The sequence below is a fragment of the Gopherus flavomarginatus genome, chromosome 16, assembly GCF_025201925.1.
Source record: "Gopherus flavomarginatus isolate rGopFla2 chromosome 16, rGopFla2.mat.asm, whole genome shotgun sequence".
Classification (NCBI taxonomy): Eukaryota; Metazoa; Chordata; order Testudines; family Testudinidae; genus Gopherus; species Gopherus flavomarginatus.
This window is the reverse complement of record NC_066632.1, coordinates 25,810,564-25,834,301: the sequence shown is the minus strand read 5'-3', so window position 1 is coordinate 25,834,301 and position 23,738 is coordinate 25,810,564. Positions and strand designations below refer to the sequence as shown.

Here is a 23,738-nt window from a genome sequence, read left to right as displayed (position 1 = left end):
TCCCCACCCGGTGTAGCTGTCTGACCAATGAGGCGGGAGGGGGCGTGGTGGAATGCTCCCTCGGCCCCGCCCCATGCTACGGACCAATCAGAGCACGAGGGGGCGTGACTTTTACAGAGCCAGTCGGAGAGCGAAAGGGCGTGGCTGCACCAAGGCCCCCCCTCCTGCCCAATCAGGAGCAGAGGGGCGCGGCTTAGGGACGCCCGGCCCCGCCCCTTCGCCGGTCTGACCAATGGGTCTGCGCGTGGGGCGTGGCCTGCGCGGGCCCCGCCCCCGGGCTGCCCGGCCCGGGCTCCGCAGCGGGCGGCGGGCGAGGCTAGAGCGGCGGCCCCATGGAGCAGCGGGAGGGTCCCGGGTCCGGGCCCGGCCCCGGCCCCGGCTCCGGCTCGGGCGAGGCGCTGGCCGCCCTGGCCGCCTTCGGGAAGCTGCTGCTGAGCCTGGCGCCCGTGTACGTGGCCGGGCGGCTGGGCCTGAGCCTGGGCTTCGTGCTGCTCGGCCTGGCGCTGTACGCGGGCTGGCGGGCGGCGCGGCGCGCCAAGGAGCGGAGCCTGCGGGCCGCCCGCCGCCTGCTGCAGGACGAGGAGCGCCACGTGAGCGCCGCCGCCGCCGGCCTCTGCCTGAGCGCGCGGGAGCTGCCGGCCTGGGTGAGGAGGGGGCCCGCCCCCCGGGGGTTCCCCCTTCCCCCCGGGATCCCCCACCCCCTTCCCGGCCGGGATCCCCGGCTCCCCCCCCGGCATCCCCCACCCCCTTCCCCGCCGGGAGCTGCCGGCCTGGGTGAGGAGGGGGCCCGCCCCCCGGGGGTTCCCCCTTCCCCCCGGCATCCCCCACCCCCTTCCCCGCCGGGATCCCCGGCTCCCCCCCCGGCATCCCCCACCCCCTTCTCCGCCGGGATCCCCGGCTCCCCCCCCCGGCATCCCTCACCCCCTTCCCCGCCGGGAGCTGCCGGCCTGGGTGAGGAGGGGGCCCGCCCCCCGGGAGTTCCCCCTTCCCCCGGGATCCGCCACCCCCTTCCCCCCCGGAGCTGCCGGCCTGGGTGAGGAGAGGGGCCCCTTCCCCCGGGGGTTCCCTGTCCTACCCCAGGGTTCCCCCATCCCTCCGGGATTCCCCGGCCCCCCCCCGGGGTTCCCCCTTCCCCGCCGGGAGCTGCCGGTCTGGGTGAGGAGAGGGGCCCCCAATCCCCTCCAGTATCCCTCTTCCCCTGCCGGGGTTCCCCTGCCCCCCTCATCCCCCCCGGGATCCCCCACTCCCTTTCCCGTGAAACCTGCCAGCCTGGGTGAGGAGAGGGGCCCCCACCCCCCCGGGATCCCCTGCCCCCCCGGGGTTCCTCTGTCCCCCTCATCCCCCCCGGGATCCCCCACCCCCTTCCCCACGGGAGCTGCTGGCCTGGGTGAGGAGAGTGGGACCCCCAGCGATCTCCTGCCTCCTCTTCATCACCCTGGGACCCCCCTGCCCGCCTGGGTGAGGAGAGCGGGCCTCCCTGGGGGTCCCCTGCTCCCCCAGATCCCTGTAACTTCTGGGACCCCTTGGATTCCCTCACTCCACTGTGTTCCCCCATCCCACCAGGGATCCCCCATCCCCCCCACGTCCTCTTCACCTCCATGGGGATCCCCCTCCCTAGAGCTGCTTGCCTGGGTGAGGACAGCACCTGCCCCCCTCCCCCCCTCCAGTTCCCTCTGCCCCACCCCTGGGGGACTTCCTTTTCTCTTCACTCCCCTCCCTGCCCTGAGCAGACCAGGCCTCCCTCAACCCGGACCCCTTCATCTCTGCCCCCTCTTCACACATTCACTTCCACCAGGAGCTGCCTCAGCCCTGCCTCGAGATCCTGCTCCTTGGTCCCTGCCGTTCTCTCTGCCTGCCCTCACCCAGCCCCTTGGGCATGGCACTCTCCGTCCTTGGCTGGGTCTGTCTATAGCAACCTTCTCTGAGGGCATCACATGCCCGTGTCCCTCCCAGAGACTGCACCATTGCTTCTCCAGGAACCCTTCGCTCTGGGCATCCAATTCCCTGCCTCTTCCTGTGCCAGGCTCCATCTCGTGCCAGCCCTGCCCCATCCTGCCGCGTCCCTTCTCCTCTTCCCTCATTGCTTCTCCTTCTCCCCTTCCCAGTTGACTGGGCTTTTCCGTCTCTCTGTGTGTGGGGAGCAGGTGGGGGTGAGGGGCTCGGGATTGGATCAGTGACGATGCAGGAGGGGCATCACAGCCCCCTTTTCCAGCAGCGGGAGCAGCCGGCCCTGGATTTTGCTGGGGCTCCCCAGCAGCCGGCTGCTGGTTCTTTTAGCACCGGCCATTCTGTGCTGAGCTGTGGCTCCAGCCAGAATCGAGCCAGCATGGAGCACCGGGCGCTCAGCTGCCAGCGAAGGGACCAACTGAAGGAGGCTCTTGTGGAAGCGAAATCCTGAGCAGCCATGAACAGAGGTCGGCAGCTTCAGTCTTAGGTGCTGAAAGTTAGACGCCGACATCCGGACAGGGCCGTGATCCGGCAAAGGCCCCAGGCTGTGTCACCGAGTCCATCCCTATTCAGGGGGACACGGGGCTTAAAGGCCCCTGGGCTCTGAGCACGTGCTTATGTGGCTTGCTGAATTCAGGCCTTGGTTATTGCATCTGAAAACTAAACCAGTTCTTTGGGTGCTTCCGTGCAGACGTGTGAACGTTCTGGCTCGGGGTTGGGTTGGCTGGCGTTAAACCTACGCTGGATTCCAAGTTAATTGGAGTCATTAACAATCGGTGCAGAGCCCATTTCACGCATTCTCTGCTGGGGCTTAACGGAACTAAAATCTAGCAACAGGGGAGTGTTTGTGTCCTGGTGCTTGTGCGGTTTTTACTTCTCCTTCGTCCCTCTTTGCCCACCAGAGTGTTTCAGGTACGCCTTGGACAAGGTGGGGCTGGAGCAATCTTTAGAGCTCTGTTTTGTTAGGAAATAAAATAAAAGGCGGTGTTATATATGGATTGAAGCTAGGAACCGCCACGGTGGGTCAGAGCAGGGGTCCATCTGAGTCTAGTATCCTGTCTCCAGCAGTGGCTGGACCCAGCTAATTCAAAGGGACAATTGTGGAATGACCTCCCCAGAGGGGAAGTTCCCTTCTGACCCCTATCAGTCTGAGGTTGACACGTGTCCTGAAGCATGAGGGTTCAGATCTCTTCCAAACTCTTCAGTAGGCTTTTTAAACCCTACCCCTGCAGTGTCTGCAACCAAAACCTCACAGCAAGGTGCTGCAGCAAGAGAATCTTAGCGTGACATGGGAAATTGCTCAGTTCACCAGCTCCTTGGGGCAGGGTCCAGAACAACAGCTGATCTGGTTTACGGACCCAAAATGGATGAAGATCAAGATGCTCTACACAGCATCAACAGTGACAAACAAAAAATCGATGTTGAAAAGAGGTTTTTTTGGCCACTGTGGTCAGGAACTGGGGTGGGGTGAAAGGAAGTGAGAATACAGATCTTTGCCTCTGGACTGGATATCTTTCTGCCAGAGACGCACTTGCTCACCCAGGAGCTGTGGGCTGGGGGCAGGAATCAGGGCTGGGTAATTAGAATGGTGCCTTCTGCCCTGGAAATCCAGGATTTTAATCCTGAGTGATAAAGAAGAGCCGAAGCCTCATCTTCTGTGGTTTAAAAAAGTGTTAGGCCCTGTGTGTCTGGCAGCTGGGGTGGGGGAAGCGGGATGTATGTGCGCTCGTCCCCTGGGATAAGGGATTCCTTACACACCATACATGGAGAGATTTCCCTGCACTGGCCTTGTCTTGTTCCGGGATGCCAGGAACGTGAACCCGGCTACGCATGGTCCAACCCTGAGTGTGTTGGCCCCATTTCCCCCATCCTGTGGTGGAGGAGGGGGGATCGTACAGAGGCAGTGTGGAAGAGGCAGATCCCTTTTGCAAGGGGGCGGGGGGACCCTGGGAGCCGCACATTGGAGTGTGTTCCTGTGTTTTCCGGCTGCCTACCCCGAGCCATCTCTCCCCTGCTGGGACCAGCCAGATGGGGCCGCCCCCTTCCCCGGCCAGGCTGGTGTGGAACGGGAGCGATCTGCTGCTGGGGTCTAAAGGTTGGGTTGTGAAACAGGCAAATGTCCTCTGGCCCTGGGCAAACCTGCCTATAAGGCGCATTAGAACGGAGCTCGGTCTCCAGGGCTTGTCCCCTTCCGGGCTGCCCCTCTGGGGCTGGCTAGTGCCAGTTGGCTGGGTGGCTCAGAGGCTGGTGGTCTGGGCCTCAGGGGACCTGGCTTTGCTGGGTGACTCTGAGCGAGTAACTCTGGCTCTCGGTGCCTCAGTTTCCCCACTCAGCCTTCATCTGTTTATGCAGCTCGTGAGCTGTTTGGGGCAGCGACCGCCTCCTGTGGCTCCTGGCACAGCAGGCCCCTGAGCCTGGCCGGCCCCTCTAGGCGCTATCACAGTCCCACACTGCGTGCTGCAGCACCCTGAGGCCTGGCAGACTCGTTTCACAGGCCAGAATCGCTCCTGTCCCGGCTCCGCCCCGCTGGCCTCCAGAGGATGCTGCTACTCTAAGCTGATTCATCCCCGCTCCTGACACGCATGGAATGCGGCTGAGTCACTGCCAGCCGCCTCCTCTGTTTTCTGCCATAACGGAAACCCTGCTGCTGCGTCTTTCTCAGCCGCGGGCGCCCTTGGCAGCTGCTCCCCATCCACCTACCCGGCTCCGCGAACCTGCTGGGGGTGCAGGGGAGCGGCTGTGATGGACGCAGGCCCCTGTGGCTCGCTCATCTGTTGTCTCTAGACAGCTGCTTCCTGCCTCTCTCCCCAGACCTGTGGCCTCCAGGCCCCATGGGGAGCTGGCCCCACGGCCCAGCCCAGAGCCTGGGGAAGGGGGCAGAAAGGCTCCTGCTGGCTTTGGGTCAGGGCCGCCGGCGGGGAGGGGGCGATAGGGAGCCCCTGGCTGACCCCAGCTGGGGAAACGGGTTCCCCCATAAGGTGCAGGTGGAGCCCAAAGCTGGGGGAGGCTGAACTGCCCCTATAGAGACCCCCCGAGCTCCCAGCTGGGTGTGTGTGCAGGGCCAGGTCGCTCAGCAGCAGCTGTGTGACGGTAGCCATGTGGGGTGTGCCCGTGCGGAGCCCCTTGTGCAAAGCCGCGCGTGCCTGGGGCACCCCCCCTTGATGAGAGATGCTCCCCGTAGTACCGATGGGGACGGACAGCCCTGACCAGAGCTGGGCTCTGCTGAGCCACTGGCCAGCCCTGGAACTGTGAACCCCAGCTGGGCTCTGCCTTCCTGGCGCCGGGGCAGGTCGGTCCCGGGAACAGGCCAGGCAGGTTTGGAAGTGTCTCCTGGGCAGTGTTTGCTCTGCGGGATGCAGCTCCTGCCCCATCCCCCACGAGTGCTAGTCAAGTAGGGACGTGGGGGGGTTGCGCTGCCTGAGCTGGGCCTGGTGTCTCGGTGCCAGCCTGGGGCACTTTCTCTTATGCTAGCTCTGCCGAGCCCTCCCTTGTGCTGAGCACAGGCCCCAAGTCGCCCGCACCAGCTGGCCCCCTCTCAGGTCAGCTTATTGTACAGATGGGGAAACTGAGGCACAGCAGGGCCCAGGGGGGCGGTGAGCTGGGAATAGAACCCAGGAGTCCTGACTCCCAGCTTGTGCCCACAACTCTCCCCTCTGCAGTGGGGCATAGGGGCGGTCTCTTGGCTTTAACCATGGTTCCTTCCAGACAAACTCACCACTTCAGCAGATCTCCGAGCCGAGAAGAGCTCCCTGCCCGCCCCCTGCCAGTCGGCTTGAGTGCCCAGATGGTGGAGCGCTGGGGTGACCCAGGGACTTGGACTCTCAGTGTCTGGCCAGCGGAGAGGCCTGCTTGGGTGGCAGGAGATCTGGGCCGTGTTCAACGGCTGCGGGTGCCCCCTCTCTGTGCCTCGGTTTCCCCATCTGGCCTGAGGCCAATGCTTTCCAGCAGCCTGGGACTACGGGAACCGCAGCTGCACTGGAGCAGGGCTTGGCAATTGCTCCCAGTTTGCAGTGCCCCAAATCTGTCCCCTCCAATGGACATGGGGTTTGTTATTGTAGGGTCACTCACAAGCACTGCTGCTCTTGGCGGTCTGAGAGCAGCGGACTGAGTGTGCCACCTTGTCACTGGAGCATCTGTCACGGGCATTAGGCAGGGCGTGCCCATATGTTATCGTATGGTCTCTCACAGGGCAGGGGGAGTGCTTGGCATGTTGGTTTGTTTTTGTAGGGTGTCTCACGGTGGCTGTTGATCTTTTGGTTTTGCACTAACCCCCAGATCCCTCTCTGGAATCCCAACTCATCCTTTATCCACTTCCCTGCAGGCGTCGTCCCCTCCCCTCCAGATCCCCAGAGCTCAGAAGGGTTAGTACCCCCCTGCCAGATCAGCCCCCACTTCCCAAAAACCTCCCCCGCCACCCCCTTCCCCAGTGTCATTTCTAGGGGGCAGGTCCCCCCTTTCCCAAGCTCTTGGCTTGTGCCACTGACCACTGGCAGCTCATTAATCAGATGTTCTGGGAGCCCCCCCCCAGCTGTAGGATCTCTGCCCGCTGGGTCCCATGGTTACCGCCCTGCACATGATCTGCGGTGGCAGCAGCTCAGCACCGTATCTGGGGCCTGATGCCTCCCTTGTGATGGGCAAGGGAGTGGTCTAGTGTGTAGGGGGTTGGGAGCCAGAACTCCTGGGTTCTGCCACAGCTCTGGGCGGGGAGTGGGATCTAGGGGGATTGGGAGCCAGGACTCCTGGGTTCCATTCCAGCTCGGGAAGGGGAGTGGGATCTGCTGGTTAAAGTGGGAGGAAGTGGTCCTGAGTCCACTGCTCATGCCTCGTATGGGAGGGCACAGCCCGTGCGCCACTGGTCCCCTCCCCTCCTGTGCCCAGCTCCATGTGCTGCTCTCTGCCTTTGCCTGCGAGGGGAGGAAGTGAAACAGCTTGTGGGAGGCTCTGGGCTTGCGGCCGCAAGGCAGCTGCGGGCCCCTTGGCTGCTCCAGCCGCCACCCTGCACACCCTTGTGCATAGAGCTGACAAAGTGGGGCAGGGTTTGGTTGGGGGCCAGGACACTCTGTCCCCCGGCATCAAACCGTCACCTCCTGGGGCCAGGAACACACCCAGCCAGAGAGCCCGAGACATTGGGTCTGCGTGCTGCTCAGATCCGGCCCAGAGCCTGCTCGAGGGCAACTGTTTGTGTCACTCATCTGTGTCTGTTCCAGAGCCCTTCGCGGGCTCTGTGCCAACAGGGAAATGCAGCCACCTCTGGGGTGGGACACAGGGGCTGGCTATCCAGGGATCCCTCACCCGGTGCTGAGCTGTGGCTGCCTCTGGGGTGGGACATGCGGGCTCTGTCAGGATCCCTCGCCTGGCACTAAGATGTGGCTGGCTCTGGGGTGAGGCACTGCAGCCTGGGCACACCATGCAAGCGGGATTTTGAAGGGCTCAGCCATGGAGACAGGATGAGGCCTGAGCAGACACCCCCCCACCCCGGCCAGGCCAGGCCTTTCCAGCCAGCTCCCTGCGTCGCTGTCTGTGACCAGGATGCTGGCATGGGAGTAGGGACTGGACTCCATGGGCCCCCCTGCCCCCCCCAGGGCACACTCCCTTAGCTGATGGGCTCTGAAGGGGAGGGGGAAGGGGAGGCTGATTCTGCGGCGTCCCCCCTTGATCCTAGCTGGGCACGTGGGAGTCATGCCCCGGAGGGCCCCTCTCCTCATACTTGACGCCTTCTGCCCACTCCTGACTCCCTGGTGCCTTCTCTTCCCCGCCCCGGTCACCACCCCTCCTTGGCCCGGTGCCGGTCACCGTGCCTGGCCCGTCCTGGGCTCCGTGTCAGAGCCGTCTTTCCCATCCGCACCCCAAGCTCCTCGACCTCCAGTCACTGGCCCCCAAAACTAGCTCCCGGTCCCCCTGTCCCTTGGGGAGGCCAGGCCCAGCTCGGCCCAGGTCATGGGGACAGAGGGAGCTGGTGCCCTCGGGTGACAACCTCGTGGGTTTGGTTTATGCTGAGTCCCCCAACCCCCCGCAGCTACGTTCTTAAACCTGGATTGAGGGGGGAGGGCGGGGCTGTGGGGCTGAACATGTGAGACAGGCACCCCGGGTTTTCCTTTGATTTGCCTCGTGGGGAAGCCGAAGGGCCCCTGGCACCCCCGCTTCCTGCCCTGCCAGCGGCACTGCGGGGGCACCACCCCACAGCCCCAGCAGGCCAGCCTGTGTCTCTGTAATGCTGGGGGGTGACTTGCTCCACGGGGCGGGGGCCAGGCCCGGGGTCTCGTGTGCTGCCACGTTGCCGTTTCCCCTGTCGCCAGGCCAGGCTGTGCTGCAGGCAAAAGATCTGCACACACAGAGCCCCATTGCCCAGCTCATGCCCGATGTTGCTGCAACCCGGGGCCCTCCTCCTGTCTCCCTGTCCTGCCCCCCACCCCTTCGTGCCACACGCGGCGGGGAGCCAGGGGGCTTTGCCTTTGGGATTGGTGCTGTGCACAGACTGATGGGGCCAAACTCCCTGTGAAGCCGGGCCCCAAAGAAATGGCCCCTGGTTCAGTATTGAGGGCACCCAGGGCCTTCTCCTCCCACGCTGGCAGCTGTCCTGCAGCCCAGCCTGATGCTGCGCTTCGCGGCTCGCTTGATGGGTCAGGCGTCTCCTGTGGTTTCTCTCTGCGGCCCCCACAGTTCTGAGAAGAGAGATGAAGAAACCTGCCCTCGGCCGCAGGCAGAATTGCTTCACGCCCTTGGTCTCCCTGATAAGCCGCCCTGGGGGCTGCAGCCTTTCACCCTGAGGGTGTAACCGCTGCATCGTCACCTCATTCCCGGAGCCCTTGGCCCGTCCACTTGCTCCCCTGGATCGCAGCTCCTGGCCCAGCCCCTCCTCGCCTGCTGACCCAGACCTCCCTGCAGGTGGAATTGAAACCCCCGGCCCTTGGCACGTCTCGGGTTTTCCCTCCCCGTGATAAGAGCCTGGGGCAAAGTGCAGCAAGAATCTCTGGAGCCCTTGGTACACGAGCAGTGTGGGGCCCCCATGCACTTCCCGGATATCTCTCACACACACACACCCCTGTGGCTGAGGGGGGTGTAACCCTGCTTTGCAAATGGGGAAACTGAGGGAGAGAAAGTGACTTACCCGTGGTCACAGAATGGACAAGAACCCAGGAGTCCTGGCTCCCAGCCCTCCTGCTCTACCCACTAGATCCCATTCCCCTCCCAGAGCTGGGGAGAGAACCCAGGAGTCCTGGCTCCCACCCCCCCTGCTCTAACCAGCAGCCCCCGCTCCCCTCCCAGAGCCAAGGAGAGAACCCAGGAGTCCTGGCTCCCAGCCCTTCCCCCTGCTCTAACCACCAGCCCCCACTCCCCTCCCCGAGCTGTCTGACAGCCTCTGTCTGCCTTTGCAGGTCAGTTTCCCAGATGTGGAGAAGGCCGAATGGCTCAACAAGGTGAGTGCGAAGGACGGGCACGTGTCTGTCCGCCGTTTGGGGCGGGGGGCTGGCTCTGCCCCCCAGCTAACACCCCTGCCCCTCACATGCCCCCTGCAGATCCTGGCCCAGGCCTGGCCTTTCTTTGGGCAGTACATGGAGAAGTTGCTGGTGGAGAACATCGCCCCCATGATCCGCGCCTCCAACACCCACCTGCAGACCTTCGCCTTCACCAAGGTCGACATGGGCGAGAAGGTAGGGCCCCCCTCCCCCCCCCGGGCCTCTACCTCACCCCTAGCCCACATCTCAGCTGCTGCTGGGCCTAGCAGCACATGCAGCCCTGGGGGGCTGGCTGAGGCTCGGGGCAGGAGGGAATCTCTGCCTTGCTGCCTCCCTGTTGCAGGCCAAGACAGATGGAGCTGGGGGGGGGGCATCCCAGGGGTGCACAGAGTCAGTGACCCCAGCCCTGTTAAAACAGCCCCCCTACGAGCATGGGGGAGACCCTCCCCATCACATGGGCTGGGTGCACGTCCATCCCCTTAATTCGCCCACAGCACGTGGCCTTCTTAAGCAGCTGCCATGTCCCGCCCCAGAAGCAGCCGCATTTCAGGGTCCGAGCCCTCTGGGGAGCCAGGATCTCTCTAGCGCGGCGCGGAGTGGGTCATGCTCCCGTAACTGTCTGCCTCCTGCTTCCATCCAGCCCCTCAGGGTCATGGGCGTGAATGTTCACACTGGCCAGAACAAGAAGCAAATCCTGCTGGACCTGACTATCAGGTAAGGAGCCGGCTGCCTCCGCGCTGCCCCTTAGCAGCCAGCCCCGGCAGCGCAGCTCAGAGACTCGCCCGGGTGCCGAACGGGCCAGTTCTCAGCCCCTGCCCCTCCGGGCCAAGGGCCTGGTCGCAGGGGCCGGGATCTCACCAGGAGGGGCTGCAGGGCCTGTCTGCGGCCTGCAGCCTCGGTCCTAGGCCTGGCTGCCCTGTGCAGTGCCTGGAGGGTAGGGAGACGGGTCTTGGCTCTCTGCTAGGGAGAGGATGGGGGTCCCTGGTCTGGGGGGGAGCCAGGTTACGGTGAGGGGCATGCGAAGGGTTAAGCGGGGCGGGTGTCCCTCATGCTCCTGTCTCTGCAGCTATGTAGGGGACGTGCACATCGACGTGGAGGTGAAGAAATTCTTCTGCAAGGCTGGGGTGAAGGGGATGCAGGTGAGACAAGCCTGCGAGTCGGGCCCAGCGGGGCAGGGGGTGTGGATCGGGGGCCAGCCCCCACTGCGCTGCTGGGACAGGCGCCAGCCAGGACCCAGTGCCTCCCACGGTCTTAGCCGAGGCCGAGAGGGTTGCTGGGATGGGGGAGCTGGTCAGGGGGGGAGCTGGGGGAGGAGTGGGGGGGTTGCTGGGGTGGGGGAGGTGGTGGGGAATTGCTGGGGGAGGCATGGGGGGTTACTGGGATGGGGGAGCTAGGGGGAGGAGTGGGGGGTTACTGGGATGGGGAGCTGGAGGGGGGAGCTGGGGGAGGCATGGGCGGATTGCAGGGGTGCGGGAAGGTGGTGGTGGGGTTGCTGGGGGAGGCATGGGGGGGTTGCTGAAGGGGGGGAACTGGGGGAGCCGTGGGGGAGTTACTGGGATAGGGGAGCTGATTGGGGAGTCGTGGGGAGGTTGCTGGGATGTAGGGAGCTGGGGGAGTTACTGGGGTGGGGGAAGGTGGTGGTGGGGTTGCTGAGGTGGGGGTTGCTGGAGGGGGGGAGCTGGGGGAGGCGTGGGGGGAAGTGGGGGAGCCATGGGGGAGTTCCTGGGGTGGGGGAAGTCTGCAGGGGTGGGGCCAGGCGCTCACTCTCTGTCTTGCCCCCCAGCTGCATGGGGTGCTGCGTGTCATCCTGGAGCCCCTTATCGGGGACATGCCCATCGTGGGGGCCCTGACCATGTTTTTCATCCGACGCCCTGTGAGTACAGCCCCCCGCATGCCTGGGGGCTGCAGGGAGACCCGGCTCCAAGTCCCCCCAGCTGAGGAGTGTGTGGGGCGCAGGGGACGAGGGTGGGAGGCCAGAGATCTGTGCCGGGGCAGGACCCGCTCTCTGGTCTGGAGGTGCAGATGGACTTGGGTTTCCCCTGGGCTCTGAGCACCAGGCTCTCCCCCCAGCGCAGCCACTTGGGGCTGTGGGGCATCAGTCCCTGGACGTGTTGTGGCCCCACTGTCCCCTCCCCAGACACACACCTCTTCCCCCTGGCCTGGCTCCCGCTGTGGGGCAGGCCCAGGCTCTGGCTTGCCGGCCGTGGGGGGTTGACTAAGGGGCCCCTGGGAGATGCCAAGATGCCTTTAGTGGGGGGGTGCTGATAAGAAGTGCCCCCACCCCATCTGTCTGGGATTCCCAGTGTGCCCTCCAGTTGAGGGGAGCAGCTGGTGAGTCTAAACCCCCCCCTCGCTTCTTTCCGCCTCCCCCAGACTCTGGACATTAACTGGACGGGGATGACCAACCTCCTGGACATCCCAGGGCTCAGGTGAGTCCCTGCACACACACCCCCAGGCTGGGGGGCCCCGTGCCCAGTGAATGCCCCACGCAGCAGGAAGTGGGATTGGAGGGCAGGGAGGCAACTGGGGGGGAGGCAGCGGGATCCTTAATAATTTCTGTCGATTCCCTGTCCGGTGGGGGTCTGCAAACCCCCCAAGCTGTGTCCACACCCCCATTCCCCACAGCCCAGCTATTCCATGGGTGCTCTCCCCACCCCCCACGTTTTGGGATTGGTGGGAAACTGGCCCAGCGGCTGAGCTCTGCCCATGCCTCCCGCTTCCCCCCCGCAGCTCCCTGTCGGACTCGATGATCATGGACTCCATCGCGGCTTTCCTGGTGCTACCCAACCGCCTGCTGGTGCCCCTGGTGCCCAACCTGCATGACGTGGCCCAGCTCCGCTCCCCGCTGCCCAGGGTAAGGCCGGCACCGTGCCTGGGGAGAGGGGCCAGGGCACCAGGGCCTGGCTGAGTCTCTCCCCCCCACTCCGCAGGGGATTGTTCGCGTCCACCTCCGGGAGGCCAGGGACCTGCAGTCCAAGGACAAGTACGTGAAGGGGCTGATCGAGGGCAAGTCGGACCCCTACGCCCTCGTCCGCGTGGGCACCCAGGTCTTCACCAGCCAGGTCATCGACGAGAGCCTGAACCCCGCCTGGAACGAGACATACGAGGTGAGCATACCCCACGGCCGGCCGGTGGGACTCAAACTCGGGGCGCCGAGCCCGACTCACTGGGGAGCCTCTCCGAGAGCCGCCCCTGGCCCGGGCGCTAGAGGGGACGGAGCCCTGAGTGGGGTGCATGTGAGTCTGGGCTTGCTGCACCCCTCCCCCATGCACTGACCCCTCCCACTTCTTCTGCCCCCCTCCCCAGTTTGTGGTGCACGAGGTGCCGGGGCAGGAGCTGGAGGTGGAAGTGTTTGACAAGGACCCCGACCAGGACGACTTCCTGGGCAGGTGAGAGACACAAGTGGGGGGCACCAGGCCAGGATCTGCTGCCGGGGGGGGGGAGCCCTGTTCTGGGGATGGGCAGAAACACAAGGGCTGAAGCCATGGGGGAGGCTGGGGCCAGATTCAAACCCCCCTCGAGCGGCGGGTTCTGACTGGGCGCTCACGGCGTCTACTTCCGCCCCTTCCAGGATGAAGCTGGATTTCGGGGAGGTGCTGAAGGCCCGCGTGCTGGAGGAGGTTAGTGGAGCGGCAGGAGGGAGTTGGGGTGGGTTTGGGGACCGCAGGGCTGGGGGAGTGTGTGGATCTGGGGGCGGAGGGGGCGGCAGGAGGGAATTGGGGTGGGTTTGGGGACAGCAGGGCTGGGGGTGTGTGTGGATCTGGGGGCAGAGGGGGCAGCAAGAGGGAATTGGGGTGGGTTTGGGGACAGCAGAGCTGGGGGTGTGTGTGGATCTGGGGGCGGAGGGGGCAGCAGGAGGAGTTTGGGGACAGCAGGGCTGGGGGTGTGTGTGGATCTGGGCTCGGAGGGGGTGGCAGGAGGGAATTGGGATGGGTTTGGGGACGGCAGGGCTGGGGGTGTGTGTGGATCTGGGGGCAGAGGGGGCAGCAAGAGGGAATTGGGGCGGGTTTGGGGACCGCAGGGCTGGGGGTGTGTGTGGATCTGGGCTCGGAGGGGGTGGCAGGAGGGAATTGGGGTGGGTTTGGGGACCGCAGGGCTGGGGGCGTGTGTGGATCTGGGGGCAGAGGGGGCAGCAGGAGGGAATTGGGATGGGTTTGGGGACAGCAGGGCTGGGGGTGTGTGTGGATCTGGGGGCGGAGGGGGCAGCAGGAGGAGTTTGGGGACAGCAGGGCTGGGGGTGTGTGTGGATCTGGGGGCGGAGGGGGCAGCAGGAGGAGTTTGGGGACAGCAGGGCTGGGGGTGTGTGTGGATCTGGGGGGCGTCCCCCCAGGTGCGGAGGTGGGGGAGCTGGCTGGGAATTTCTTGACTCCACGTTTCCCTTGGGAGAGGCGGGTCGGCTGAGAGCGTCTCTCCGGGGACTGCAGGGGGGCGCTGGGAACGCTTGGGAAGGGAGATGGTTCCAGCCGTGGGGGGCCAGGCCAGGGGGCGGGATTGTCAGGTCAGGCCCAGCGTTTGGCTTCAGAAAAGGCCGGCTGAGTAACCCGGTTCAGGAAAAGTGTTCAAGATTTTGACTTTTTCTCCCAATTTGGGGTGGGGAAATTTTTCCGGGCCGAGAAACCTGTTTGCTGCCAGGCTCTGAGAGACGCTCGGCCCGTGGGTGGGTGGGGGATCTGGGCGGGTCAGAGAGGTTCTCTCGGGGTGGGGAGGTGAGTGGCTGAAGCAAGGTGAGGGGCACGGGGGCCTCAGGGGGGCTGAGGCTGGGGAAGGACAGACGGGGCTCAGGAGGGAGGTGAAGGAGCAGAGGGGGGAAGTGGGGGGGCTGGGGTCTCTGGGATTCAGGAGCTGACCCATGTCTCGTCCCCCCGCAGTGGTTCCCATTGCAGGACAGTGGCCGGGGCCAGCTCCACCTCCGCCTGGAGTGGCTCACACTCCTGTCCGACGCCTCCAAGCTGGAGCAGGTGAGACCTGCCCCCCACCCCCGGAATGGGACCGGACCAAGAAGAGCGGAGTCTAGTGGTTAGAGCAGGGGGCTGGGAGGCAGGACTCCTGGGTTCTCTCCCCAGCTCTAGCAGGGGAGTGGGGTCTAGTAGAGCGAGGGGGGTGGGAGCTGAGAGCCAGGACTCCTGGGTTCTGTCCCCAGCTCTGGGATTCCATCACAGTTGACCACAGCCTCCATTTGTGCAGAGACCAGGGCAGTTGCGAGGATGGATAGGTTCAGCTTAAGATCCATGGGGGTGTTGGGGGAGACCAACTCCTGGGCAGACAAGAATGGGGGGGTCTATTGGGCCAGAGCTTTCAGGGGTGACTCTCCCCCTGCCCCAGGTTCTCCAGAGGAACCGGGGAATCTCCTCCAAGCCGGAGGCGCCGTCGGCTGCCATCCTGGTTGTCTACCTGGACCGGGCCCAGGAGCTTCCCGTGAGTATCAGCGCCGTGGGGGGGGGGGTGCTGTCTGGGGCAGTGGGAGGAGGGGATCTGTGCTGGGGGGGGGGCTTGTCCCTGGAGGGTTGGGGGAGCACATTGGGGGAGAGGGTGTTTCCGGGGGAGGGGGAGGAGCCAATCTGGGTCCTGGCCTCTGGTTACTGTCAGTGACCCCCCCCCCCATCTCCCCACAGCTGAAGAAGCCCGGCAAGGAGCCCAACCCCATGGTGCAGCTCTCGGTGCAGGACGTCACGCGGGAGAGCAGAGTGAGCCAGGGCTACGGGGCCCCCGCCAGCCCCCCCGGGCCACTGTGTGATGGGGGGGGTCACAGAAAGAGCGGTGCCGAAACAGAGCCCCCCGCTGCTCCTGGCCCAGCCTCCCCCAGCAGGGGCCACTGTGGGGTGGGGGGCAGGAGCTGAGGGGTGCTCCCAAGAGGGGGCACTGTGGGAGCGCGGCAGGAGCTGGCTTGGGGTTCCCAGCAGGGGGTGCTGTGGGGTGGGGACAGGAGCTGGGGGGTGCTCCCAAGAGGGGGTGCTATGGGGTGGGGAGCAGGAGCTGGGGGTTGCTCCCAAGAGGGGGTGCTGTGGGAGCGCGGCAGGAGCTGGCTTGGGGGTCCCAGCAGGGGGTGCTGTGGGGTGGGGGGCAGGAGCTGGGGGGTGCTCCCAGCAGGGGGCGCTGTGGGAGCGGGGCAGGAGTTGGGGGGTGCTCCCAAGAGGGGGCGCTGTGGGAGCGCGGCAGGAGCTGGCTTGGGGGTCCCAGCAGGGGGCGCTGTGGGAGCGCGGCAGGAGCTGGCTTGGGGGTCCCAGCAGGGGGTGCTGTGGGGTGAGGGGCAGGAGCTGGCTTGGGGGTCCCAGCAGGGGGTGCTGTGGGGTGAGGGGCAGGAGCTGGCTTGGGGGTCCCAGCAGGGGGTGCTGTGGGGTGGGGGGCAGGAGCTGGGGGTTGCTCCCAAGAGGGCACTGTGGGAGTGCGGCAGGAGCTGGCTTGGGGGTCCCAGCAGGGGGCGCTGTGTGAGCGGGGCAGGAGCTGGGGGGTGCTCCCAAGAGGGGGTGCTGTGGTGTGGGGGGCAGGAGCTGGCTTGGGGGTCCCAGCAGGGGGTGCTGTGGGAGCAGGGCAGGAGCTGGGGGGTGCTCCCAGCAGGGGGTGCTGTGGGGTAGGGGGCAGGAGCTGGGGGGTGCTCCCAAGAGGGGGTGCTGTGGGAGCGCGGCAGGAGCTGGCTTGGGGGTCCCAGCAGGGGGTGCTGTGGGAGCGGGGCAGGAGCTGGGGGGTGCTCCCAGCAGGGGGCGCTGTGGGAGCGCGGCAGGAGCTGGCTTGGGGGTCCCAGCAGGGGGCGCTGTGGGGAGCCCCTGTCTCCTGCCCCCAGCCTCCCCCAGCAGGGGGCGCTGTAACCCAGCCCCATCTCCTCCCCCCCAGGTTGTCTATAACACCAGCTCCCCAGTCTGGGACGACGCCTTCCGCTTCTTCCTCCAGGACCCAGCCAATCAGGACATCGACATCCAGGTGTGCCCCGCCCCCTACTGCCAGGCTCCACCCCCGGATCCTAGCCCCGCCCCTTCCCCGTAACGGGAGCCCTTCTGCCCCCTGCAGGTGAAGGACGACACGCGCCAGACCAGCCTGGGCTCGCTCAGCGTCCGCCTGTCCCGCCTGCTGAGTGCCCAGGACCTGACGCTGGACCAGTGGTTCCAGCTGGAGAACTCGGGGCCAGGCAGCCGCATCTACATGAAGCTCGTCATGCGGGTGAAGCCGGGCTGGGGGGTGGATCTCGTGGGGGGGGGTGTCCCCCAACAGCTGAGATCTCTGCAGCCACCATCAGCTGCCCCCAGGGAGGGGGGTTGATCCCAGCTCTGCGGAGAAGCTTCCTTGGCCCTCTGCCAGTGGCACCCCAGGGCCGTTAACGTCCGGCTGCCCCCACCAGGCAGCCGTGTCTGTCGTGACGCCCAGTGCCACTCTTCTCACAGATCCTGTACCTGGACGCCCCCGAGGTCTGCAACACTCCCCGGCCGTGCGCCCCGGGGCAGTTGGACGGGGAAACCAGCACCTTTGCTGGCAGCAGTGTGGACATGCCGCCCCGGCCCAGCCAAGCCAGCCCCGACGCCCAGTTTGGCACCGAGGTACAGCTGCGGGGGGGTGGGGGATGGGCTTACCTCCCGCAGGACATATGGGCCCCGCAATCCGCCCCTCCCGTGGGGTGCTGGGACGTCGAGCCCTGCACCCTGAGGCGACTGGTTCGAATCCAGCCCAGGGTGCTGTGCGCTCACCGGGCCATGGAGACTGAGCCCTCACAGGGGCTGCAAGCCTACGGCTGGCGGGGGGGGCTCTCCTGTGCAGCGTTGGGGGCGGCTGTGGGGGGGAACCTGCCCCCGAGCAGGTCATGTGAACACCCCCTCCCTCCCCAGAACGTGATCCGCATTCACCTGTTGGAAGCCGAGAACCTGATCGCCAAGGATAACTTTATGGGCGGCATGATCCGGGGCAAGTCGGACCCCTACGCCAAGGTGCGGCTGGGTGGGCAGAGCTTCCGCAGCCACGTCGTCAAGGAGGAGCTGAGTCCCCGCTGGAACGAGGTCTACGAGGTGAGGGGGGCGGGCTGGGGAGAGCCCTGGGGAGCAGAGCGGAGGGAGGCCGCTCCCGTTCCCGTGGGGCTCCGATGGGCCAGCGGGGCTGAGCCTGCCTAGGCCGGGAGGGGGCAGAGAGATGTTCTCCCCCCCTCGTTTTCCCTGAGTAGCCCTGAGGGGCAGGGGAGGTCCCATCCATCATTCTACAGATGGGGGAGCAGCACAAAGGGGGGGACCGCCCAAGGTCATGCAGCGGTCAGATCTGGCCATGGAACCCAGGAGTCCTGGCTCAGCTCCCCTGCCACATCTAACCTACTAGGCCCCACTCCCCTCCCCTCCCAGAGCTGGGGAGAACCCAGGAGTCCTGGCTCCCAGCCCCCCACTCCCCCACCCCCGGTCTGTGCTGGGAGCAGGACCACGGCCGGGGGATGGTGGCTTCTGGTGACCCCCCCCTCTCCCCCAGGTCGTTGTGAACGAGATCCCAGGCCAGGAGGTGGAGTTCGAGATCTACGACAAAGACATCGACAAGGACGACTTCCTGGGCAGGTGGGTCGGGACCAGAACCAAGCGGGGGAGGGGAAAGAATCAACTGGGGCTCCTGGCCTCCCCCGCCCCACTCATGTCCTCGTGGGTTCCCTGGTTCGGGGGGTGGCTGGGCCCCCCCAGGGCGTCTCTGCGCCCTCTGCCTGGTCTGCAGGCCCCTCCAACACACAACTCGGCTTTGGAGGGGGCCCACCCCCCAGACTGACCTGTGTTCTCCCCCCAGGTGTAAGATCGCCCTGAAGCGAGTCCTGAGCAGCCGGTTCATCGACGAGGTGGGAGCTTGCGGGCCCCCGGGGGGAGGGGGCAGGCGGGGGGGAGGGGGCAGGCGGGGGGATCTGACCCCTGCTGCCTTTCTCCTTCCAGTGGCTCCCCCTGGAGGATGTGAAATCCGGCCGCCTCCACGTGAGGCTGGAGTGCCTGGCCCCCACCCCCAACAGCGCCGAGCTGGAGCAGGTACGGGGGGGCCCCCAGGATCCCAGGCAGGCTGCTGTGGGCTGGAGCAGGGGGACAGCTGCTGGGCGAGGGAGGGGGTGGGGCTAGAGCGATACGGGGGGGTTCAAGACACAGCAGGTGTCACAAGTGCCACGAGCTTGCTGGGTCTCAGCTCAGCTCACTGCCCCCCCACAGCAGAGTTGGCACCGGCCCATTGGGTATTGAATCCCCGAGAATCCCCAGCCCTCGCTCTGCGGGGGGGGGCAGGTGCTTGGCCCAGGGTTGGGCCCAGGGTTTGCTGTGTAGCCGGGACCCCAGGGTCACAGCCGCACCGCTCAGGCTGCGGGAGCCGTCCAAGACAGGGCCAGCACTGGGGCAGTGAGGGGCACCGGCAGAGCTTGGGGGCAGGGGGAGCCTTGGACTGGGCTAGCAGGGGCTGCGGGTCGGCAGTGAGGGGCACCAGCAGAGCTGGGGGTGGGGAGCCTAGGGCTGGGCTAGCAGGGAGCTGGCAAAGGGGTGAGCCCAGGACTGGGCTATCAGAGGCTGTGGGTCGGCAGTGAGGGGCACCGGCAGAGCTGGGGGCGAGGGGATGTGGGGCAAGGAGAGCTAGGCTGCGTGCTAGGCGCTTGCTGTGAAGCCAGCCCTTGTGGTGGGGGTGCCAGGCCCCCCTTCCCTGCCCGCTGTTCTGGGCAGCCCCCAGGGCCAGGGCTCACGCTGGCTCCGTTCCAGGTGCTGATGGTGAACAGCCTGACCCAGACCCAGCGGAGCGCGGAGCTGTCGTCCGCCCTGCTCTCCGTCTTCCTGGACCGGGCGGCCGACCTGCCGGTGAGCGCGGCCCCACCCCTCGGACTCCTGGGTCCCAGCCTCACACAGGCCTCCTGCTTCGCCCTCTCCAGGTGCTGGGCGTGGGGGGCGTGAGACCCCCGGTTTGCAGCAGCCGGCCCCAGGCTGGGGGTCTCAGACACAGCCTGTTGTGCACCCCACTGTCTGATCCTGAGGGTGGGGCTGGCCCAGCTCCATGGGGCTTGTGCCCCCCTTGGTTTCTTCCACTCACCACCTCCCTTCTCCCCAGCTCCGGAAGGGCTCCAAGCCCCCCAGCCCCTACGTCAGCCTTTCCGTCCGGAACGTCTCCTACAAGAGCAAGGTAGGGGGGGCAGGGGGAGAGGCAGACTGTGGGGCTTGTCCAGAGGTGGGGGCTGCCGGAGAGGGAGAGGCATTGGGACAAGTATGAGGGAGACTGGGGGGGTCCCTGTGGGGCCAGGGGATTGGTCTAGGGGGCTTGCCCTGTGCTGGAGCTGCTGGAGAGGGAGAGGCATTGGGACAGGTGGCGGAGTGGGTGTTGGGAGGGCGGGTACTTGTGACCAAGTGGGTGCCATGGGGAGGGGCACCCTGTGTGTTGGAGTCGGGGGTCCTGGCCTCTCTGCTTTCACAGGCTCCCCTCCCACCCCCCAGACCGCCACCTCCACCTCGGATCCCATCTGGGACGAAGGCTTCTCCTTCCTCGTCAAGCGCCCCCACGTGGAGTCCTTGGAGCTGCAGGTAAATCCCAGTGCCCCCCCCCCCCCGCCCCCTCTCCACTGTCTGAGCCAGGCCTGAGCTCTGTCCCGCCCGCAGGTGAAGGACGAGGGGGGGCAGGGCCTGGGGTCGCTGAGCCTGCCCCTCACCCAGCTGCTGGCGGCTGAGATGCTGACGCTCGATCGCTGGTTCCCGCTCAGCCGCGCCGGCCCTGGCAGCCAGGTCCTGCTGCGAGTGCAGCTTGGGGTGAGTCGCCCGGCAGGGGTGGGGGGGCTGGGTGCACTGGAGACTGAACCCCTCTGATCCCCTTGTCTCTCCCCACCCCCCAGATCCTGGTCTCCCAGCACTCGGGGGTGGAGCTCCGCAGTGCCCCATCAGCTGGCGAGGAGGCTGAGAGCCCCCCCGGGGGGTCGGAGCCGGAACTCTACGTCGGGGAGGACGGGGAGCCCGGGGCTGCCGGGCCTGCCCAGGAGCTGCGCCAGCGCCTCACCCATGTGGACAGGTGGGGGGCGCCCGAGTCGGGGGTTGAGGGCGGCAGAGTGCAGCTACAGAGTCCGGCCCCCTGGATTCCCAACCCTTTCCTGGGGGACCCTGGGGCTCTCCCTGGGCTCGACCTGGCACTGCCAGGAGCCACCACTTGGGGGGCTACCGTAATACTGCTACTAACGAGCATGATATAATGGGGCTCGGATCTCAGCTGGGGGCTCTAGGGGCTACCGTAACACCACTAATAAAGGGCACACTACAGTGGTGCTACCGTAATGCAGCTAATAAAGCTCAAATAATAAAGAGGCTCAGCTGGGGCTTTAAGTGCTGCCGTAATACTGCTAATAATGTACCCACCCAAACGGGCAGGATTCCGGTGCCCCCCCATAATGCTGCCCCCTCTCTCCTGCGCAGTAACTCGGAGCTGGTGGAGGGCCCCCTGGGCCAGCTGCAACTCACAGTCTGGTACCACATGGACGAGCGCAAGCTAGTTGTCATCGTACATTCCTGCAGGTAATGGGGGGGCCAGGCATGGCGATGCGGAGATGTCGGGACTCCTTTTAGGGCTAGGGGGAGGTTTCCCAGGACACCTGGGTTCTCCAGCTGCCCTGTATGAGCCTAAGTTCCTCTTGGCCAGCGGGGGGCTTGGTTCAGCCCCTTGTTACGGAACCAGCTGCCCTGAGCTGTGTGGAGCTTGCTGGACAGGCACGACGTTCCTCCCCCCGCTCCCAGGGGACCAACTCAGGCATGACCCCAGGGCTTCCAGGATCTCCCACCACTGGCTGGAGCTGGTGGGAGGTGCCGGGTGCCCATCGTCCCCCTGCCTGGAGCTCCCTACCAGCGGTTGTAAGGTCTGGGCCTTTGGGGTTCACCCCACATCCCTACACAGGCTGGGCACCCAACAGGGCCCCCCAAGAGCTTGGCGCCAGCCCCCGTCCGTGGCTCTCTGGGCACGTCTCTGCAGTGGCGGGGTGGCCAGCTTGGAAGGCAGAGCTTTGCTGCCCTCTGACCCCCTCGCACTGTGTGTGTCCCCCTCCCGCACCTCCCCAGGAAGCTGAGGGCCAGTTCGAAGGACATTCCTGACCCCTATGTCTCCCTGATCCTCCTGCCTGACAAGAACCGCGTGACCAAGAGGAAAACCACCGTGCGGAAAAGGACTCTGAACCCCGAGTTCAATGAGAGGTGATGGGGGGCAGTGATGGGGCTAGGCAGGGGAGGCCTCTTCTCACTGGTGTGGGACCTGTCCCCAGCCTCCTCTCACACCTCTGTCTCCCCCCCCGCCCCGCCCCGCCCCGCAGGTTTGAGTGGGAGCTGCCCCTGGAGGAGGCCACCCGGAGGAAGCTCGAGGCCTGCGTCAAAAACAGCGTCTCCTTCATGTCCCGGGAGAAGGAGCCGCTGGGGAAGGTAAGGGGGGGCCATCGCCATGGTTACCGCTGGGCTGTCGTGTTTCGAGGGGAGGAGAACAATCACCTGATTCCTGCTTCTCACCCCCCAGGTGCATCTTGACCTGTCGCAGATGGACCTGGCCCAGGTCAAGGCCCAGTGGTGAGTGGGGGGAAAGGGGCTGGGAACACCCCCTGCTCCAGCTGAGCAATGGGGGAGGCGGGCTGGGAAATCCCACAGCTGAGCAATGGGGGAGTCTGGGAATCTTCCCTGCCCCTCCCCCGAGCTGCAGCAATGGGGGGGGGTCTGGGAATTCTCCCCCTTTCTGGGGAGAGCAGGTGGGTCCCCCTTGCGAAGTCCAGGGCCAGTGGGGCTCCCTGATTGCTGTGGGGCAGCTTCCCCCAGGCAGAGCAGCGCAGGGCCCCAGCCAGGGCGGGGCCCCCTCCAGAATGGGGCCCCATGTCCTGCATCCCCCAGACCTGAAAAATCTCAGGCTCCCCAGGAAGGATAGGGAGGCTCGGCTGCATCGGGGACCCCGAGCGCTGTGGCCAGAAGCAGCGGGCGCCCAGCTCGGCTCAGCAAAGACACCTGCTCCATGGGGCGGGATCTGGGCTGGGGGAGCGGTTCTGGAGGCAGCTGCCCCACCCGTTCATGCTCTTCCCCCTTGATCTTGCAGGCACAACTTGAAAGAGAACAGGAGCAGCTCTTAGTCCCCGTGACAGCCCCCGCTTCCCAGCAGGGCCCAGCCCACGCCCACCCCCCGTGGCACCAGCCTTCGCTCACCCGGCTCTGAGCACTCGCATCTCTTCTGTTCTCTTCAGTGTAAAGCCATGGGGGGGGGACACTGGGGGGAGGCTGTGGACAGGGGTGTCGCACCCCCCCATTTCCTGCCCTGCGTCACTGATCAGGGATGCCAAACGCAATCTGCCTTTTAACTGACCAAAGAAAATGGACCCGCGGGCGGAGCCGGGTAGGGGCCTGGGGCCTTGTCAGCAGGCACCGGCTTTTGGGCACGATCCCAGATGTTGCAGGGGTCGGGCAGCAGAATGAGGCATCCTCCCCAAGAACCCCACCCACCTGGTCCGAAACGCAGGCCCTGCCGGACGGCACCGCGGGGCGGGAGTTGCTCGGCACCGGGGGACTCTGGCTGAGCTGCCGCAGTGTGGTAGAGAGAGCAGCCCAGATGCCATGGTGATGGGCGTGGGTGAGACCCCGCCAAGCCGTGGAGGGCAGGGATCCCGTCCTGCCCAGCGAGAACCACAGGGGGTTTATCGCCCCAAGAAGGAAAGATCCCCCCTGACCCTGTACCCAGCAGCAGAGTTCCCAGCTCCAGCACAGAACCCCCTGGCCCCACTGCAAAATGTAGCCGCTCCTGCTCTTCGCTAAGGGTCTGGACCCACCCCCTCCCGTGTCTCGCTCTCCCTAAGGTCCTCACCTTGTTTTTCTTTGTTGTATTTCCTTGTGCCAGTTTCTTGGCTTTTTTACATTATTTATCTCACGTGCCTTTTAATTCTTGTTTTAAAAGCAGCCGGCTCAGGGGGGAGAGAGGGGGACTCCAGGCTGGCTGCACGGGGCAGAAGGCCTCTGCCCCCCCCTCCCCCCCCGGGCATGGGGTGAAGGTAGATTCCTCTGGATGATGCCCTTGTCCCTCACCGGGGGAGCCGCCCCCTGCTCAAGCCAAAAACTCTCATGCCGTATTTATCTGTATTGTGAAGATGCTGCTTTTTGAGTGTTTGCACCACGAAGGTCTCATGTGGCTGGCGCCAGCCGGGCACCCCCGCTGCCTGTGAGGCTGGGCCTGCGCCTGCCAGGCCAGCACCGCTGTAACCCGCCTCTGTCAATAAAAGTGAGGAGTTGACCGACCCTGCGCCATTCATTTAACCCTCGAGGACTGGGTCAAAGGGGAACTGCCCACATTCGACGGGGCCCCTCCAACCTCCCACCCCCCATGGGGTTCAGGCCTGGTTCTCAGGGGAGGGAGAGCTCAGTGGTTTGAGCTCACTGG

At 65.6% G+C, this 23,738-nt stretch overlaps 2 protein-coding genes across 6 annotated transcripts in view; both read left to right on the top strand.

Moving 5' to 3' along the window:
- Window positions 1-23,738, top strand: part of LOC127035180 (myosin light polypeptide 6) — a 47,214-nt gene that overhangs the window by 1,816 nt on the left and 21,660 nt on the right. The gene's annotated exons all lie outside the window — the stretch shown is intronic.
- ESYT1 (extended synaptotagmin 1) lies at window positions 310-23,595 on the top strand. Of its 4 annotated transcripts, none has more exons than XM_050924686.1 (31): window positions 310-644; window positions 9,324-9,365; window positions 9,465-9,599; window positions 10,045-10,118; window positions 10,471-10,543; window positions 11,188-11,277; window positions 11,778-11,833; window positions 12,135-12,258; window positions 12,335-12,511; window positions 12,711-12,793; window positions 12,976-13,024; window positions 14,273-14,362; window positions 14,727-14,819; window positions 15,017-15,088; window positions 16,233-16,319; window positions 16,407-16,556; window positions 16,778-16,930; window positions 17,216-17,392; window positions 17,838-17,920; window positions 18,141-18,189; window positions 18,281-18,370; window positions 19,079-19,174; window positions 19,422-19,493; window positions 19,802-19,888; window positions 19,964-20,110; window positions 20,194-20,366; window positions 20,765-20,863; window positions 21,401-21,532; window positions 21,649-21,754; window positions 21,846-21,895; window positions 22,410-23,595. In XM_050924686.1, exons 1-31 carry the CDS (start codon window positions 333-335, stop codon window positions 22,441-22,443), a joined length of 3,255 nt encoding a protein of 1,084 aa, XP_050780643.1. In that variant the 5' UTR covers window positions 310-332; the 3' UTR covers window positions 22,444-23,595. The 4 variants fall into 4 exon arrangements, 3 of the variants coding, with proteins under 3 accessions (XP_050780643.1, XP_050780645.1, XP_050780644.1); XM_050924688.1 differs by lacking the exon at window positions 310-644 and adding an exon at window positions 763-774; XM_050924687.1 differs by lacking the exon at window positions 310-644 and adding an exon at window positions 940-951.

Coding starts and splice junctions, on each gene's coding strand:
- ESYT1 (XM_050924686.1), top strand. CDS start 333: ATGGAGCAGCGGGAGGGTCCCGGGTCCGGGCCCGGCCCCGGCCCCGGC. Junction 20,864..21,400: donor GTCATCGTACATTCCTGCAG/GTAATGGGGGGG, acceptor GCACCTCCCCAG/GAAGCTGAGGGCCAGTTCGA. Junction 21,533..21,648: donor AACCCCGAGTTCAATGAGAG/GTGATGGGGGGC, acceptor CCCGCCCCGCAG/GTTTGAGTGGGAGCTGCCCC.